Raw genomic sequence first — 19,641 nt, 5'->3', positions numbered from 1 at the left:
TATGAAATTCTTAGGCAAATGGATGGATCTGGAGGATATCATTCTAAGTGAGGTAACCCAATCACAAAAGAAGTCACTTGATATGCACTCACTGATAAGTGCATATTAGCCCAAAAACTTAGAATACCCAAGAAAAAACTTGGAAAACACATGAAACTCAAGAAGAAGGAAGACCAAAGTGTGGATACTTTGTCCATCCTTAGAATGGGGAACAAAATATCCATGGAAGGAGTTACAGAGACAAAGTTTGGAGCTGAGATGGAAGGAAACACCATCCAGAGACTGCCCCACCCGAGGATCCATCCCATAATCAGCCACCAAACGCAGACACAATTGTATATGCCAGCAAGATTTTGTGGAAATGACCCTGATATAGCTGTCTCTTATGAGGCTATGCCGGTGCCTGGCAAACACAGAAGTGGATGCTCACAGTCAGCTATTGGATAGAACACAGGGACCCCAATGGAAGAGCTAGAGAAAGCACCCAAGGAGCTGAAGGGGTCTGCAACCCTATAGGAGGACCAACAATATGAACTAACCAGTACCCCCTGAGCTCGTGTCTCTAGCTGCATATGTATCAGAAGATGGCCTAGTCGGCCATCATTGGGAGGAGAGGCCCCTGGTCTTGCAAAGATTATATGCCCCAGTATAGGGTAATGCCAGGGGCAGGAAGTGGGAATGGGTGGGCTGGGGAGCAGGGCGGGGGGGAAGGGTATTGGGGATTTTCCGGATAGCATTTGAAATGTAAATGAAGAAAATATCTAATAAAAATTATTTTAAAAAATTTAAACACAATAAATGCTTATATATATATATATATATATATATATATATATATATCCCTTTAAGTACAATTACTGCTCTCTCCTTTTTGGTTAAAGAAAGGTCCATAAGAATAAAATTTTCTCATGCTTCTCCTTTGGATCCCACCATACCTTTATCACAGTTTGTTCCTTTTCTGTCCTTCATTTTTCGGAGGTGGGGTATGTCTTCCCGGGCCTTGCTGAAATCATAATTGTTGATGATCAGACAGTATCCCCGAGGTTTGTTCTTCATTTGGTAAACTTTGTCTGAAGTCTGGAAAACACAAGCCCAATGCAGGGGTTGATGCTGCAGCTCAGACACTGGCTATATCCAAGTGCTCAGGAAGAGGCTGGATCACTGCTCAGCCCCTCAGGCAAGTAGAGGCTCCTTCCATTGCTTGGCTCCTCAGGTGCTGCACAGTCAGTAGGCCTGGACCTGCTGAATACCCTCTATGTACATCATGGCTGTCATCACAGCCTATCAGTGTCCCTGACCATACAGACGAGCTTCAGGGCAGATGCCATCTGTGCCATCGTGGGGACTAGAGTTTTATGACTCTCAGTTCACTCAAGGGTCATGTCTTAGGATGTCTCTCTATCACCTTGGGAATCTTTTGGTGGCCTTCTCAGCTCATCTGTGTCTCTTGGCTAACAGTTGAGGGCCTGCCCTTCACACAGGATACAGTGCAGTCTCTGGGTGGTTACTGCTGATGCCTCAACCCAATGCAAAGGAACCCCATGGTGGTGGAGAGCAAGGAGCTCGTCAAGTTGTGTTTACCAAATCCTGACAGTAAAAACCAGACGACGGGGGCTGGAGAGATGGCTCAGCAGTTAAGAGCACTGATTGCTTTTCCAGAGGTCCCAAGTTCAATTCCCAGCAACCACATGGTGGCTCACAACCATCTGTAATGGAATCCGATGCCCTTTTCTGGTGTGTCTGAAGACAGCAATAGTGTGGTATACATAAAATATGTAGTATACATAAAATAACGTTGTGGTTATTTTCTTCAGGCTGCTTCAGGCTGATATTTTCAGCATTTGGGTGGAAGCCTCTTCTGTCTCCTGAAGAAAAGGACCCCAGGCTAGGAAGACAAATGCCAGCTTCTATGGCTTGAAACCATGGGACTCTGGGCATCTCACCTAATCTCCTAGTAGCTTCATATATTTTGTAAGACATTTAAGTGTCCCTTCATACTGTATAAGTCCTTCGCCTTTCAATGTTTTCTATGACATGTAGTACTTTATTAAGCTCAGCATTTGTTATTATCCTAAGTTTCCAACTTGTATTAATGTATTCAGATGCTGCAATGCTAACAGCTACTAAGTTAGTGACATGGCGTCCTCTGTTTGGAGAGGGCGACCCTGTAGAAAACCACTATGCTTCAGAGCAGCCCATGGAGTCCATGATCTTTGACTTCCTGACCAACAAAGGCCTGAGGATCTGCTCAGGAGCCCTCCCTAGTACAGACCCTATTCATAGTGCGGAGGATTTCCTGAGCCTCCTGCCACACGGAGGCTCATGGCTGAGCCATATTTGGTGAGCTACTGAAGATTATAAATGGAAGCTATGTCCAGGAAGGAAATCTCTCTACGTGCTTCATGGAGACAAAACCTAAGACATGCTGAGATCCTATTTGCTGCCTAACACAAAGGAGAAAACTCTGTGTGGTGTCTGGCTAAAAGAGAAGACCTGCCAGAGAAACTCCTGAAGCTTCCACTCCATCCGCCATGTGCTATTTTTAGCTAACACCACTGCTCTAGAGGGGGGAAGCCACACACAGTCTCTCCCCTTCAATACCCCCTTACCTCTGCCCTTGACCTTATAATACAATTATGGCCCAGTGTGACCGTAATTATTATAGGCCTATGCCTATAATCCTAACACTTGGGAAGTAAAGACAGGGGAATCAGGAGTTCAGGGTTATCCTCAGCTACATATTGAGTTCAAAGCCAATCTGAGCTATAGGAGACACTGTCTCAAACTACAAACAAAACAGTGATAATGTAACACAAAGAAAACTGGAGAGGCTATCTTTAACTGGTTCTTTTGTAGGTTTGTTTGTTTGTTTGTTTGTTTGTTTTTGTCTTGTTTTGTTTTGGTTTGGTTTTTTTGGCTTTTTTCTCTCCAGAGTTTCCAAAAGGCTCTACCCCTTATTGGCTTATCTGGCAGCTGAAAAGGAACCAACCAAAGGAAACAGGAACATCAATGCAAAGAGAGAGGTAGGAGACACACCTACCCGTGACTCACTGTCTTGTTCTCTTGGCGAGTCACACAGTTCCGGCATTTTGAGGCTCATCTCTGCAAGCAACCCAAAAAAAGTCACACTTAGGACAACCTAAGGACCTTAAAACGTTTTCAGGATGCAAGCGCATGCACATGTATGTATGTGAATGTGTGTGTTCCTGCACGTGCGTGTGTGTGTGTGTTGCTGTAGGGAGCTCTCATGCTATGGCATGTGTGTGTGGAGATCACAGACGACTCTGAAGTTTGGCTCCCTTCCTCCCTCCTACATGTGTTCCAGAGATCAAACTCAGATCACTTGCCCTGTATGGCAGACAGTTTTACCTACTAAGGCATTTCACTGGCCTCTTAGGTATTTTTAAAAAATAAACATTGAAACTGCCTTGAACATATTTCAGATATTTCAATCTTGTAGGAAGGGCACTTAGCACACCTCTTGAAAACCAAGAGCACATTGCCTCATTTGCTAGGCGGTTACTGATTAAAAGCATGAGCCCAAGATAAGTCACTGAGTCAAACATCCTGAAGGTAGTTGGAAAGAGCTAGGCTTAGGTGTGCGTGGATGGAAGAAAGAACTGGCTCTCTTACTCAGGCTCAGTCTTTAAAGGAGGATTATCCTCATAGCTAAAGAGATGGCTCAGCTGTTGAGACCTTAACATTTTTGCAGAGGACCAGAGATTCCCAACACCCACATGGTGGCTAACAACCATCTGTAACTCCAGTTCCCGGGGATCTGATGCTGTCTTCTGACACAAATGCAGCATGCATAAACTTACTCAGCCACACACATTTACACATAAATTTAAAATAAAGAGTGATCCAAAATATATTACACAGCAAAACCAATAGTGAGAGCAGAAGAGATATTATCAATATTGATATTTACAGAGTAGTGATGGTGTTTTAATTTTCTCTGAATTTAAAAACTGCCCCCAAAAAAGCACAGAAAATTTTTATAATCAGAATATTAGGTTAATCAAAAATTTGGAGGGGACTAGAGAGATGCTCAGCAGTTAAGAGCTCTGGCTGCTCTTGCAGAGGGTGCAGATAAGGTTCCCAGCATCAACATGGTGGCTCACAGCCATCTGTAAGTAACTCAGTCTCAAGTCTGATGCTCTTCCAGACTTCATGGGTACCTACACTCATGCGCTCATGTTTTCACACATACACATAGTTGAAAATAAATAAAATTTTCAAAATAAATTTTAAAAAAATGAAAGAGCCAGGTGTTGTAGCACACACCTTTAATCCCAGCTCTTGGAAGGCAGAAAGAGGCAGATGGATCTCTATGAATTGGAGGCCAGCCTGTTCTACATAGCAAATTCCAGGCAAGCTAGCTACATAGGGAGACCCTGTGTGATGGTTTGAATAGGTATGGCCCTCATAGACTCGTGTGTTTGAATGTGTGGCCCCTGGAGAGTGGCACTATTAGGAGATGTGGCCTTGTTAAAGGAAGTATGTCACTGTGGAGGTGGGCTTTGAGATCTCTCATATGCCCAAGCCATGCCCAGTGGCACAGTCTCCTTGCTGCCTTAGGATCAAGATGTAGAACTCTCAGCTCTATCTCCAGTGCCACATCTGCCTGCAATGCCGTTTTATTACCATGGCAATAATGGACTGAACCTCTGAAACTGTAAGCCAGCCTCAGTTAAATGTTTTCCTTTATAAGAGTTGCCTAGGTCATGGTGTCTCTTCCCAGTAATAGAACCCTAACTGAGACACCCTACATTGAAGGAATCATTCTTTTGTTCTATCCAGTTTCCTAGGTAAGGAAACAGAGGACTGGACCAATTCCCTTCTGGGATGAGCTAGGCAACTTGGCTTGAGTATCCCAGGATGGGGCAGGCACACAATGGAGGAACTCAGGTGTGTATGGACCTGGGTGCCTGGGCTTAACAGGACACACTTGGCTGAGGGGCCTCTCACAGAGCAGAAAAACTTGAAGAAACTTGGTTAACAACATTCTGGAAAAAAGTCAGGTGTTGATCCTAACACTTGAGACAGAGGCAGATAGATTTCTGTGATTTCAAGGCCAGCCTGGTCTACATTGAGAGTTCCAAGACAACCAAGATGAGGTAGAAAGACCCTGTCTCGACAAAACAAAACAAAACAAAACAAAACAAAACAAAACAAAACAAAACAAAAGGATGTCCAGGAAAATATTTGTGTCTAGCTCCCCACAACTCTCTTCAAAAGCAAAGGCCAGAGCAGAGTTAAGAGCCTCTTACAGAGTAACTGTGAGCTCACTCAAATGTTTCCATGGGGCTTTCAGAGAGCTGCAGAGGTGACAAGAGGCCACTGAACTTTCATCTCAATCAGGATGAGGCAGAAGATGGTGGGTAGAAGGCAAGAGGAAGTCGGAAGTCAAGCACCTCAGAATCTAAGGAATGTATCTGTATGAATTACCATCCAAACCCGAAAGTGACAACTCTTCCATTCCTTCAAGGCTCAATCTTCTCTCTGAATTGAAAAAGAAAAATTTGATCAGAAACAGCTGTTTCTCTGAGGGCTTTCCCAACTCGCAGCTGTTGACCAGCTAGCTACCTGTGCTTGGTCTTTCATAATCCTCGATCTTCCCCAGCAGGCTCTTGTTGACCTGGCCACAGATGGACTTTAGGGTTCCCAAGTTATTTTCTGCCAGCATGGTCCTCTTCTCCATTTCTACAAAAATTTCAAGCAGGCTCTGGGGAGGAGAGCGAAGCACAAAAGGCTTGAGAGCACAGGCTTGGGGATTTGGGGCTTTGTTTAGTCTCTACCTCGTCCAAACTCGGGGCCCAGTCTTATCTCCCACATAGATCCCCCTCCCACCCCCAAGCCCAGACTGATCTCTCACAGTTGACAGTACTCAGGAAGGCCTGAAAGTATTTTAAAAGCTGGAAAGATGAATAAACCATGTCAGGTGTCACCCAGTCCCCAGGTCTTGTTCTCAACCAGTATGAGAATGCCTTCAGCTATGGACCAGCCTGAGGAATGTGGATGGGCCAATCCTAGAGACTGAATTCTTCCCCAGTATTACCCTGGTACCTTAGCTTCCTGTAAACCTCAGTTAATACACACAGAGTCATATGCACCAAACACACAGAGAGATGCCACACACGTGTGTTCACAGGTACCCGAAGCAAACACACAGAGATATATCTGGACAAAGCATACATCAAATTTAGGCCATCTACCACAGAGCACACAGAGACACACTGATTCACAGAGTGAGAGAACCCCTCCCCCAACACACAGGTACCATACACATATAGACTGAGACCAACAGAGAAGCCACACAGAGGTACACACAGGCACCTACACCACACATATACATAAACACCCACAATATTCACAACATGTAGACACAGGCACATCATACAACCCACTCATAAAGACACATAATGCACACCGGGATGGAGTGAGAGGGGGCGACAAACAAGCAAACATAATGTGTTTCAAGGGCAGCAGAAGAAGGGAAATGTGATCCTGGGCCACCTTTTCTCCTTGGCCCTGCTGGGTCCCATGTGTTGTTGAACTGCACAATTTGCTCTCTCCGGCTCCTGGCTCGGCCCTGTGGCCGAGTAACACTTCACTGTGCAGAGGCACTAGAGCCATACCTACTGTTCCTATCTAACTACTTTCTTCTAGTGAGAAGACAGGGGCTGCTCAGTGGACAGAGTGCTTGCTTACAGTGCAGAAAGTGCTGAGTTCCACACCCTGGAACCACATTTACCAGGAGATGAAGGCAGGAAGATCAGAAGTTTAGGGTCAACCTTGGCTACAGTGATGGTTTGTACTTGGTTGGCCCAGGGAGTGGCACTGTTGGGAGGCCCTGTTGGAGTAGGTGTGGCCTTGTAAGTGCGGGCTTTAATACCCTTGTCCTTGCTGCCAGGGAGCCAATATTGTGCTAGCAACCTTCAGATGAAGATGTAGAACTCTCAGCTCCTCCTGTACCATGTCTGCCTGAACGCTGCCACGTTCCAGCCTTGACGATAATGGACCTGAACCTGTAAGCCAGCCCCAATTAAATGCTGTCCTTATAAGAGTTGCCTTGGTCATGGTGTCTGTTCACAGCAGTAAAATCTAACGAAGACAGCTAAATAGCAAGTTTGGATTTAGCCTGGGCTATAGGATACCATGTTTCAAAACAACAACACCACCACAACCTTGAATACTATTTATGTTTAGCAGGGCTCTCTGGTCTCAGAAACCCCAGAGGTGACCCATCTTCAGGAGATTAGGTCTTACCAAGTCATCTTCCAGCTTACATTTGGGGATCTCATTGTTCAAAAGGAACTTAAAAGATCTCAATTCCGACTCGCTCACTTCTTCTGAGAGCTTAAAGAGCATGACCCTGTGGCAGGAAACAGAGACACTTTACAAACACGTTCTAGATCATTTCCCACCTACTACACAGTCACTACAGGGCTCACTCCCAGGGCTTCCTTAAAATAGTCAACTATTCCTGACTGGTGAGCCTCAGGAGGAGGCTGCAGTAGTGGTGGAAGTCTATAGAGTCAGGTCCAACCAACCCACCCATGCGAAGTGCCACCACCTTTGTAACCAATTAACTTCAACTAAAAGAATCTCCCTGCTCCTATGTCGATACAAAAATCAAGATCCAGATGCGAGGATTTGGGGAAATTATATTCTCCATGGTGCACTTCAGAGCTGACTCCCTTCTAAGCACTGGTCCATGTTCTCTCAGCTATTTCCTTCAGGAGGAAAGCTGAATATATGGTTCTAGAATAAAAGGGACTCTGAACACACACACGCACACACACACACCTCTTTCCACTCTTACCAACACCAAAGGCTCTCAACACAGCCAACTGCCCTGTGCTCTCCCCACCATACATTGCCTGTGTCTCCTTGCATGCATCCACTGCCCACCTGCAATCTCATTAGTTGCCAGGGTGTCCTCGGGGCTCTGTTCTCTCACTAAATCTTCATTCATCCCCCACCCTTGAAAGAACTCATATATGGCAACAGCCTGTTTATAAATTGCCAAGTCGCCGGGCGTGGTGGCGCACGCCTTTAATCCCAGCACTCGGGAGGCAGAGGCAGGCGGATTTCTGAGTTCGAGGCCAGCCTGGTCTACAAAGTGAGTGCCAGGACAGCCAGGGCTACACAGAGAAACCCTGTCTCGAAAAACCAAAAAAAAAAAAAATAATAATAATAAATAAATAAATAAATAAATAAATAAATTGCCAAGTCCCCTAACAGCCTGGCCCATGCCTTTTTCACTTTTCATTAACCTGAGATTTGTGAGGTGTAATGTTTGAGTGCAGGGGCCCCAGACTACAAACACATCTTGTAGGCAGGACAAAATTCTGTGGGTGGGCTGGTGTCTCTATCCCTCCACTGGAAGTTCTGCCTGGCTACAGAAGGTGGCCACTTCCAGGCTGGGCAAGATGTGTTTGTTCATGTTTAGGGTCTTGCTGCTTCCCACAGTAACAACCCTTCCCACCTGTTTGTGTACGCATATGGAACCCTTCTGTGTCTTTAAGTGTGAGCCACCGAGATACGTGTCACCGATGTGTGAATCTGCCTTCTTATTGATCCAGGCCTGCAGTCTTGGTTTTTAAGTTCCTGAGAATTCACCCTGCAGCATGTATAATGCAAAGTATTTCCAGCTTATTTCAAGAGGTGAGAAAACATCCCTGAAAGTGAACGCACCTCTAGACTTCTCCATTTTCCCTCCCCTTGCCCAGCCCAAGGGCAGGCTGGGTGGTTCCTTTCCCTGATAGACAGAGACTCTCTTAGAAGTCATCATTACCCACAATCCTGTCTGTTACAATTTGTTACATCAGATATTACAATTTCTACATCAGAACATGTATAAATGTGGGACTACTTACAAAGTTACTAAGGTTACATGGGGGAAAGGGCAACAATGCTTTGTTGTTTCTCCAGAGCCTAGTCCTTTTGTGCTGGTGGAAGCAGCTACCACATAGCCTGCTGGAATCCTGGTTTGTTCTCCTTAGTGTCCCCAGACTATTTTAAACCTCTGTCATCTTAATTTTCTTTAACAAGAAAGAAGAGGAAGAGCTAAAATATTTATTTGAAACTCTGCTTGCAGACAGGAGCCTCGCATGACTGTCTTCGGAGATGCTTTATCCAGCAACTGACAGATTCAGAGACCCACAGCCTAACATCAGGCAGAGCTTGGGAAGTCTTGTGGAAGAGTGGGGGATAGGATTGAAAGAGCCTGAGGGGTCAAGGGGACCACTCGAAGACCTACAGAGTCAACTAACCTGCACCCATGGGGGCTCACAGTGGCTGAACAACCAACCAAAGAGCATATGGGGCTGGACCTAGCCCCCCCACATATGTAGCAAGATGTGCAGCTTGGTCTTCATGTGGGTTCTCCAATAACTGAAGCAGGCACAGAGGTGAGGGAGGTTTCTGTCTAGGACTCTGTTGCTTGCCTTTGGATTCCTTTCCTCTACCTGGGTTGCTTTGTCTGGCCACAGTGAGAGAGGATGCACTTAGTCTCCTGCTGTGACTTACTGTTCCAGGGCAGATGGTGGGGTGGGGGAGGGAGAAGGGCGGTGGGAGGGCAGGATGTGTAGGAGAAAAGGGAGGGGGCTTTGATCGGGATGTAAAATAAATAAAAATAAATAAATAGTGAAACAAACAAACAAAGTTCTGATGGCTCTTCCAAGCACACAGGTCCAATTCCCAACACCTACATGGCAGCTCACAACTGCCTATAACTCCATGTCCAGGTTATTTAATGCCCTCTTCTGGCCTCTGCAGGAAGCCTACATGCAAATGCTGTACAGACACATAGGCAAACAAAATACCTATGTCGTAAAATAAAAATTAAAAAAAATCTTTTAAAAAAATCTCACTATCAGCATACCAGAAGGTAATGTTTCACTTTGAAAAATGAAAAATTTAAATTATACATTGTGGTGGTTTGAACAAACAGGGTCCTTCCCAGGCGTATGTATTTGAACACTTGGTCCCAGGCTGTCTGGAGAGGTTACGGAGCTTTTAGAACGCAGAGCCTTGCAGCAGGAAGCACATCACGATCACCAGGCACAGACTTTGAGGGGTTTGACCTCACCCAGCTTTCGGGTCACGCTTTCTGTTTCCCGTGCGCGTGGCAGACGTGAATTCTCAGCTCCCTGCCCCTGCTGCCCTGCCTGCTAGTTACCATCTTATCTCTGTCATCATTAGCACTCTGGAACTGTAATCCAACATAAACTCTTCTATCAATTGCTTTTGGTCGCGGTATTTTTCCACAGCAACAGCAAAGTAACTACTCCACACAGAATCATATTCCCCTACACTGGTCTCTCTCTAACTCCTGTAGCCAAATCCCTTTTCCTCCTCCTAAGTCCCTTTCTGTACCATGCTGTATGAAAGATACATTATTTTATGGCTTTAGCATTTTTTTTTTCGGAATCATGTATTTAGCCCCTACATTTAGCCCGCCCTCTCACAAGTCACTTCACACATGTCACAGGGGCATGCCCCCTTCAGCCCACACTTCCCAGTCCCCCCACCACAGCCTTTCTACCCACCTGTAGGGAGAAATCTGGGCATTGTCTAGATCCCGCAGCTCTCTCACCATCTCCTCTCGGTTGCAGTCTAGGAAGTTGACCAGCAGGTCCCACCGACTGATGTGGAAAAGCAGCTCCTTCAGGAAAGCCAGATTGCCTTCCTCCAACATCCCCTTTTCCCGCAGCCTCACAAATAGCACCTGGGCATCCTCGATGGACTCCTGCTTCTTGTGTGGGATGTAGTCCAAGCACAGGAACTTGAGGGCAGCCAGGTCTTCACTGCCAAGTTCTTCAGCAATATCATAAAGACAACTCTGGAAATCCATTCTTATCAAGGGGTAGGAGAGCTGTAACCTGGGTCAACACAAGATGCTAATGATCAAGTGAGGAAGTTAAGTGTCAGCTACCAGCTTGTTTCCTGTCAAAAACTAACTGCATCTACCATGTTCCAGACACTTTAGAAGGAAAAAAAAAAAAAGGAGAATAATAACAGGAAACAAAACAGGAAGTTCCTGATTCTCGGAAGCTTTTGTTTAGAGAGGTGAATATACAGAAAGCCACTGGTCAGATAGTCACCTCCTAGGTGCCTTAACAGTCTTGGGAGTAGGGCAAGAGACCTTTGGGGAGGAGGCAAGAAAAGCGGCTCTTAAAGGAAAAGTGCATACAAAATGCGGAGACAAATTGGACATGGACAGACACCAGAGTTCAGTAGAACAACCCCAAAGAGGCTAGACTAGATTGTTGATGGATAGTGAGAGTCCTGGCTGGGAACACGGGCTCCTCCTAGATTGAAACCTGGCTGTATCACTGGCCACTCTGCCTGGGGAAGCTGCTTCCTCCGAGTATTTTGCATGTCTTTGTGTGTAAAATGAAGGGTAGAAGTCTACCTTTCTCCTGAAGCTGTGAATTGAGGTAACATCAAGTAACATTCAGCTACTAACAAACAAAGCCACACCAACTTCCAAGAAAGAGAAACCCCTGGACATGGAGCTTGTCTCAGTTTGTTGCTATTGTTATGGTAAAAACATCATGACCAAAAGCAACCTGGAGAAGAAAAAGTTCATTTACTGTTATAGCTTTAGAGTCCATCACCCACGGAAGTCAGGGCAGGAACCTGGAGACAGAAATGGATGCAGAGAATGGAGGAGCAGTGCTTACTGCCTTGTTCCTCATAACTCGCTCCACCAGCCTTCCTGTGGCACCCAAGACCATCAGTGGCACGGCCCACAGTGAGCAGGGCCTTCCACATCAATCGTGATCAAGAAAATACACCACAGACCTGCCTACTAGAGGCTTCGAAATTCCATAAAAATCACCACGTTAACAACAAAGGTTTAAAGAAAGAATTCTCTATCACTTGACAACAAGCCAAGAAAATTGTGAGACAATGTCCTACTTGCTCATTACATAACCAAACTCTATTAACCTCCAGGAAGTACCCTAAAGGTACCCAAAGAAATGAAATTTGACAAATGGATGTGTTCCATTTTATAGAGTTTGGTAAACTAAGATATGTGCATCATACAATAGACACATATTCAGGATTTCAATGGACAACTGCTTTAGCTTCAGAAAAGGCCGATTCTGTAATTACACATTTGTTAGATGTTGTGGCCATGATGGGAATACTCATACAAATTAAAACAATGGTCCGACATATGTGTCTAATAAGATGAAAAAAGTTTTTAACATATTATTATATAAAACATGTTTCAGGCATATCACATAATCCTACAGGACAAGCAATTGGGGAAAGATCTAATTGTACTCTAAAAGAGATGCTTATCAGACAAAAGGTGGTAACAAAGACTCTCAGAAATAGATTTCATAGTGTTTTATTAACCTTAAATCTTTAAAATGGTAATGAACAAAAAAATATAGCTGCTGAAAGACATTGGATTGTGGGAAAAACCCGCTGAGCTAGACCAGCCTGTTTACTTTAAAGATCTTCTAACATCAGAATAAAAACAAGATATGTAATACTCTGGGGGAGAGGTTTTGCCTATATTTCCACAGGAAAAGAAAAGCTATGGGTTCCTTTCAAGTTGATAAAAATCAGACATGACAAGGGGAGACCCCCCTAAAGACCTTGGCTACAGACAAAAGGAGATTGACAAGATCAACAAGATAGGTGATGTATATGTGGTGATATATATATATATATATATATATATATATATATATATATATATATATGAGTCTGTACACAGAGACAGCTCTGGGACCTGCTGAGATATAAGTGTCTATATACAGCCAATAACACTTGTTGGGCATGAAATTCTCATAACTTTTTATTAGATACCATCCTTTAAGATGACAGGAATAGAAATTTATATTGTAGTTTGATTATGTGATCAAATTAACCTCTAAAGAAAGGCAGTTGTATTTCTTTATTGATCTTCCTTAATTAATCTGTGCACTCTGCACGTTCCACATGAATGTCTTTACAGAGCCCACGTGTTGCTTGTAAGGTTTGTATACTGCAGAATGAGAGAGGAGAGAGACAACCTTGACAAGATTCACACTCTGGGACGCTGAGATTCCGGGCCCTTCCATTCCAGCTCCTTGCTCGATTTTACCTCAACTACATCGAAGCTATTTCCTCTAAAGATTTGCCTCCAGGACAGTTATAGAACAGCTAATTCACCCATCCAGCCTTTCAGACTATTATAGTCAGGACTTCAGCTAAGCCATAAACTTTCTCAGCACATAGAGACTGAAAGGCAAATGATGCCAGCTAGTCCGCCTTTGACAAGACCAATTTTCCTATTCCCCTTTGGGCCTTCAGAAGGGAATTCTTTACCCCAATTCAGCTAGAAGCAAACAAAAGAAGATCGTTGTCCCAGTCCTTTAGGTTGGAGTGGATGGTTCTGGCTATTTTATAAGTTATAGCTATATTGTCATAGTGGATAGCTTACAAGTGTTGTGACTTCAGACAGGGAGGAAACTAGAGAGCCTAGACTCAGGGATTTCTACGTTTCCTTTCCTCTTCTCTATCCTTCCTTCTTAGGTAAAGAGAGGAAGGCAAAATGGAAAGGGAAGATATAGTGATGTCATAGAAATTAGACAAATAGACAGAGATAGAATATTAAATTTACTCTTAAACAAAACATCATATCTCCATAATCTTACATTGGTAGAAACCTTTATATTTGATACAAAATTGAAGTTTTAATTCTTACATTGGTACACTATATATATTGATACAGGTTTAAGGTTCTCATTGGTATAACTCTTTGTATATAATACAAAATTTAAAATTAATATTGTTCCTCTTAGATAGGCATTGTGCCTATGCAGCTCATTTAAGAATACAAGGCTTAGATCCAGTCCTTTTAATAGCTGCTGTTACAAACTGTTTAGGATGATTAAGCGATGCAAGTCAGATACTGAAATTCATGGCTTTATTAGATTCTAATTTAGTTAATTACAACAAGTGTTTTCAAGATTATTTTAATAGTAAATAGCTAAGAGTAATGGATGTTTGACAATTCAGTTATGCTGTATATTTAGATAGTTTTCAAAAGCGTCAGAGATTCACAGACTATGGCATTTAATATTATTTCATCATCAAAGATCATATGACTATGAGACAGATGTGTTCATGACAGTATCTCATTCCACTTCAAGGAGGCTATTGAGCATCATTACCTCCAGGGGGAGTGGCTTTGATCGTGGCAAGGTAGCCATTGGGCAAGAAGTGCTCTAATTCATCTGCAGACAAAAATACTGTCCAAAAAAAGGACAAACAGATGTGGGATAGTCAATTGTTAAGCTCTGTCAAAATAGAGTAAGCTAGTCCTTCAAAGCTTCTGCTTTACTTAAGGTCTGTCAGATTGTTCTGGTCCAGAAGGCTAAAGACAGATCCGACATTATAAGAAATTAGGGAACTGTCCAGGCAGTCAGCAGTCTCTACAAATTGTATAGTCTTGGAAGCTATGTCATTGTGCTTCCTACATATTCAGGTAATATTTAATTCCCTCTCAGATATCTGATGGGATTGATGACTAGTTATAGTCTAATATTCAAACTTAAGTGGTTTAACATTAAGAAAGATTATCTAGATTTGTAAGCATGGATTTCAGATGGGAATACAAGTTAAAATCAACATAATTTAAACATAGAATTATTAACTCTTTAAATTAGGGTAGATGGTACTTTACCTAACCAACAAATATGATAGACTAGATGTTAAGTGTATATCCTGCTTTACAATTTACATAATTGTTATGGTTGTGCTCAATTTATACCTGAGAGAAAAGACCCTTTTTTATTGAACAAAAAGAGGGAAATGCTGTGGGTTCCCTGATGTTGTTTAAATTCTGATGTTAATTCTGCTTCCTCAAGATGGACTTCTCCCTGTCAATCAGCTGATCACATACTCATGAGACCTCATGTGAATATTTTCCCCATTTGAACTGGTCAAATAAAGGCTAGAGGCTGTGATTGAGCAGTGGAAGGAAAAGGTGGGATGGGAGGTCTTGGACAGTGGGGGCAGTAGGAGGAGAAAGAGGGAGGGAGAAGAGAGAGGAAGAGGGGGAAATGAAGATGGAGCAGAACCACGTGGCCATGAGAAACTAGTATAGCAATAGATCTGCCCAATCTAGGCATACAGCTTATAAATATAATAACCAGATTGTGTGTTTTTTATATTGGGTTGAAAATTAATGCAACAGGGTTGGGTTTTTTTGTTTGTTTGTTCTTGCTTTTCCTCTGTGTTTTCATTTTTTGAAGCAGGTCCTTTACCAACCAGTGGTGGCACACACCTTTACTCCCAGTAGTCAGGAGGCAGAAGCAGGTGGATATCTGAGTTCAAGACCAGCCTGGTCTACAGTGTGAGTTCCAGGGTAGCCAGCGCTATATAGAGAGACCCTGTATAGACAGAAAAAGAGAGAGGGAGGTCATAACAGTCACCAGAAATAAAGACCACAAAGACCAAAAGACCAAAAGCGAAACAGAAGCCAAGGCCAAGTAACATATAAAGAGATACCTCTCAGAATTACATCCGATTCCTCAATGGAAACTCTAAAAGCCAGAAGGGCCTGAACAGATGTCTTGAAGACTTTTGCTAGATCACAGATAACAACCCAGACTACTATACCCAGCAAAATTTCAATTATTATAGATGGAGAAAACAAGATACTCCATTACAAAGTCAAATTTAAATAATATCTATCCACAAATCTAGCCCTACACAGGTATTAGAAGGAAAGCTCCAACCCAAGATGATTAACAATAACCATGAAAACATGAAATAAATAATTTCACACTAGCAAAACCCAGAGAAGGGAAACACATACACACACACCACTATCAGTAACAACAACAAAAATAACAGGAATTAATAATCCTTGGTCATTAATATTTCTCAATATCAGTAGACTCAATTCCCCAATAAAAAGACACAGGCTAAGAGAATGGCTATGAAAACAGGATCCTTCCTTATGCAGCATAAAAGAAATACACCTCACCAACAAAGAGACATTACCTCAGAGTAAAAGATAGAGAAAACATTTTCCAAGCAAATGGACAGAGGAAGAAAGCTGTTATATCTTTTGAAATATCCAACAAGATAGAGTTCAAACCAAAATTAACCAAAAGAGATGAGGAAGGACGCCATACTCATCAAAGGAAAAATCCTTAACATCTCTGGCCCAAAGGCAAGAGCACCCACATTCATACAAGGCGCAATGCAAAAGCTTAAATTACACATTGAACCTCACACATGATTAGAGGAAGAATATCCCATTGTCACCAATGGACAGAGCATTCAGACAAAACTAAGTAGAGAAATGGTGGAGCTAACAGAAGTTATGAACCAAATGGACCTAACAGGTATCTATACATCATTTCACCCAAACACAAAAGAATGTACCTTCTTCTTAGCACCTTGTCAGCTTTCTCCAAAATTGACCACATGTTCAGTCACAAAGCAATCATCAACAGATACAAGAAAACTGAAATAAGCTCTTTTATCAGACTACACAGATTAAAGCTCGATTTCAACAACAACAGAAACAACAGAAAGTCTACACATTTGTAGAAATTGAACAACTCTCTACTGAATGACTACTGGGTCAAGGCAAAAATAAAGAAAGAAATCAAAGACTTCCTAGAATTCAATGAAAATTAATGCAAAACATACCCAGACTGATGGGACAGAATGAAAGCAGTGCTAAGAGGAAAGTTCATAGCACTAAGTGGCTTCATAAAGAAGATCTCATACTAGCAAGTTAACAGCACACCTGAAAGCTCTACAACAAAAAAGAAGCAGGAAATACACACTTAGGAGGGGTGTATGGCAGGAAATAATCAAATTGAGGGCTCAAATTACTAAAATAGAAATAAGAATAATACAAAGCAATCAATGAAACAAAGAGCTGGTTCTTTGAAAGCCAACAAGATAAACTTTTATCTAAATTAACTAAAAAGAAGAGAGAATATTCAAATGAACAAAATTAGAAAGGAAAAGGGGGATTTAAAACAACACTAAGGAAATCGAAAGAATCATTCAGTCAGACTTCAAAACCCTGTACTCCACAAAATTGAAATGTCGAAGACAAATGGACAATTTGATAGATATCACTCTCCAAAGTTAAATTAATATCAGATAAACCATTTTAAAAGACCTATAACCCCTAAGGAAATGGAAGCAGTCATTAAAAGTCTCCCAACTCAAAAACGAACAAACAAAAAAACCAAAAAAAAAAACCAACCAAAAAAAACCAGATCCCGAAAATTTTAGCACAGATTTCTACCAGACTTTCAAAGAAATAATGCCAATTCTCCTCAAGTTATTCCACAAAACAGAAACAGAAGAAACATTTCCAAAATTGTTTTTTGAGGCCACAGTCACCCTGATACCGAAACCACATAAAGATTCAACAAAGAAAGAGAATTACAGATCAATTCCCCCCTCATGAACACGGATGCAAAATATTCAATAAAATACAAACCAAATCGAAGAACATATCAAAAAGATCATCTACCTTGATCAAGTAGGCTTCATCCCAGAGATGCAGGGATGATGCAACATATGAAAATCTATCAATGTAATAGATCATATAAAGGAACTGGAAGACAAAACCCTACATGGTCATCTCATTAAATGTGAGAAGAGCCTTTGACAAAATCCAACACCTATTCATTTTAAAAGTCTGGAAGAGATTTGGGATACAATGGACATATCAAAACATGATAAGGAACTTAGAAAAATATAATTGAAAAAAAAAAAAGAAAGCATAGTAAAGTAAACAATTTACAGCAAGTGTATAGCCAACATCAAATTAAATGGAGAGAAATTCAAAAGCAATTCCACTAAAATCAGGAGCAAGTCAAGGCTGTCCGCTCTCTCTGTATCTATTCAGCATAGTGCTGAAAGTTCCAGCTAGAACAGTAAGACAAAAGGAGATCAAGAAGACACAAATTGTAACAGAAGAAGTCAAAGTATTGCTATTTGCAGATGATATGATAGTATACATATGTGACCTCAAAAATTCTACCAGGGAACTCCTACAGCTGATAAACACCTTTGGTGAAGTGGCTGGATACAAGATTAATACAACAAACAAACAGACGAACAAACAAAAAACATCACTAGCCCTTCTATACATAAATAATAAATGAGCTGAGAAAAAAAAAATCAGGGGAACAGCATCCTTCACAATAGCCACAGATACTATAAAGTATCTTGGGGTAACTCTAACCAAGCAACTGAAAGACTTGCATGCCAAAAGATTCAAGTCTTTGAAGAAAGAAAATGAAGAAGTTTATCAGAAGATGGAAAGATCGCCCATGCTCATAGATCAGTAGGATTAACAAAGTAAAAATGGTCATTTTAGGCCAGGCAGTGGTGGCACATGCCTGTAATCCCAGCACTTGGGAGGCAGAGGCAGGCAGATTTCTGAGTTAGAGACCAGCCTGGTCTACAAAGTGAGTTCCAGGACAGCCAAAGGCATGTGCCACCACGTCCCACACGACCCTTGGTTTTAAGCTCTGTCATAGAGATGTAGTAATAAATTCACATTGTATTAGCATAAAAACAGACAGGTATATGATCAGTGGAATCAAATTGAAGACACAGAAGTAAACCCCACACCTATGAACACCTGGTTTTGATAAAGAAGCCAGAAAAATACAATTGAAAAAAAAAGAAAACATCTCCAACAAATGGTGGTGGGCCAACTGTATGTTGGCTGATTTCTGTGCCCAGAGATCTGGTTACAGTATGAACACTAGCTTTGTCTTGATTGTTGAACTATCTCCTGTATCAATGTTATGTAAAGAATATCCTCCAATTATCTCTGATAGGTTAATAAAGTAATGATCAGCCTATGACTGGGCAGGGGAGACAGGAATGCACTACCAGACAGGCATAAGGATTTAGTGAGCTCAAACCAGGAATCTCAGAGATTTGGTGGCAGGAATGGAGCCATTCCCTACCTGTCTCTGTACCTGCTCTACAACATGTAACCACTGCACCCCACTGAGTCGACCAGACAGTCAATCACATAACATAACACCTGGAATTCTTCTTCATGTTAATGAGGTGTCTAGATAGCCTTGAGCCTTCAGCCAATGAGCTTCCCTTCCTGGGTATCCTGCCCCCAAAAGGTATATAACTAACCCCTTGGTCATCCCGAATAAAGTGTACGCATTTACATCCACCACCAAATAAAGCAATAAAAAACAAGCAAGGATTGTCTCAGAAAGCTGCTCCATTAAGGATCACCCAAGAAGAAGGCCTTTGACTAAGGAGCCATGCCTAAGACTCCAGAGGAAGGCTGTCTCCTCTCCAGCCCCTCACTCCTAATCAGACTGAATTCTGCTCATCCAGGGCTCCATCTCCCCTCTCCTGCTTGTCACAAAGATGCCCTGAGGAGAAGCAAAGACCACAGACCAGTTCCTGACTCCCTGGGATGGTACACCAGAGAGAAGACTAGGAATCATTGTGGACTCCCTGATTCGGACTTTGCCCTGTCTCCTCCCAGGTTCCTGGGTACCCCAGAGAGGCAGGACTCAGTACAACAAGAAAGAAAAGAAATAAAAGAGAAGAAAAAGAAAAGAAAAGGAGAAAAGGAAAAAGAGGAGGGAGGGGAAGGGA

At 42.4% G+C, this 19,641-nt stretch overlaps 1 protein-coding gene across 2 annotated transcripts in view; it reads right to left on the bottom strand.

Annotated features, from left to right (window-relative positions):
* Casp8 (caspase 8) overlaps positions 1–19,641 on the bottom strand; it is a 47,670-nt gene that overhangs the window by 15,798 nt on the left and 12,231 nt on the right. For both annotated transcript variants that reach the window (XM_021159156.1, XM_029479220.1), the window contains exons 2-7: positions 10,560–10,892; positions 7,273–7,378; positions 5,590–5,728; positions 5,452–5,505; positions 3,041–3,102; positions 936–1,077 (exon numbers count right to left, since the gene is read on the bottom strand). In XM_021159156.1, the coding sequence (XP_021014815.1) occupies positions 936–1,077; positions 3,041–3,102; positions 5,452–5,505; positions 5,590–5,728; positions 7,273–7,378; positions 10,560–10,864 (808 nt within the window). In that variant the 5' untranslated portion in view covers positions 10,865–10,892. The remainder of the gene's footprint in view (positions 1–935; positions 1,078–3,040; positions 3,103–5,451; positions 5,506–5,589; positions 5,729–7,272; positions 7,379–10,559; positions 10,893–19,641) is intronic.

The sequence above is a fragment of the Mus caroli genome, chromosome 1, assembly GCF_900094665.2.
Source record: "Mus caroli chromosome 1, CAROLI_EIJ_v1.1, whole genome shotgun sequence".
Taxonomy (NCBI): Eukaryota; Metazoa; Chordata; class Mammalia; order Rodentia; family Muridae; genus Mus; species Mus caroli.
The sequence above is the reverse complement of the archived record's forward strand: the minus strand, read 5'-3'. Positions and strand labels throughout refer to the sequence as shown.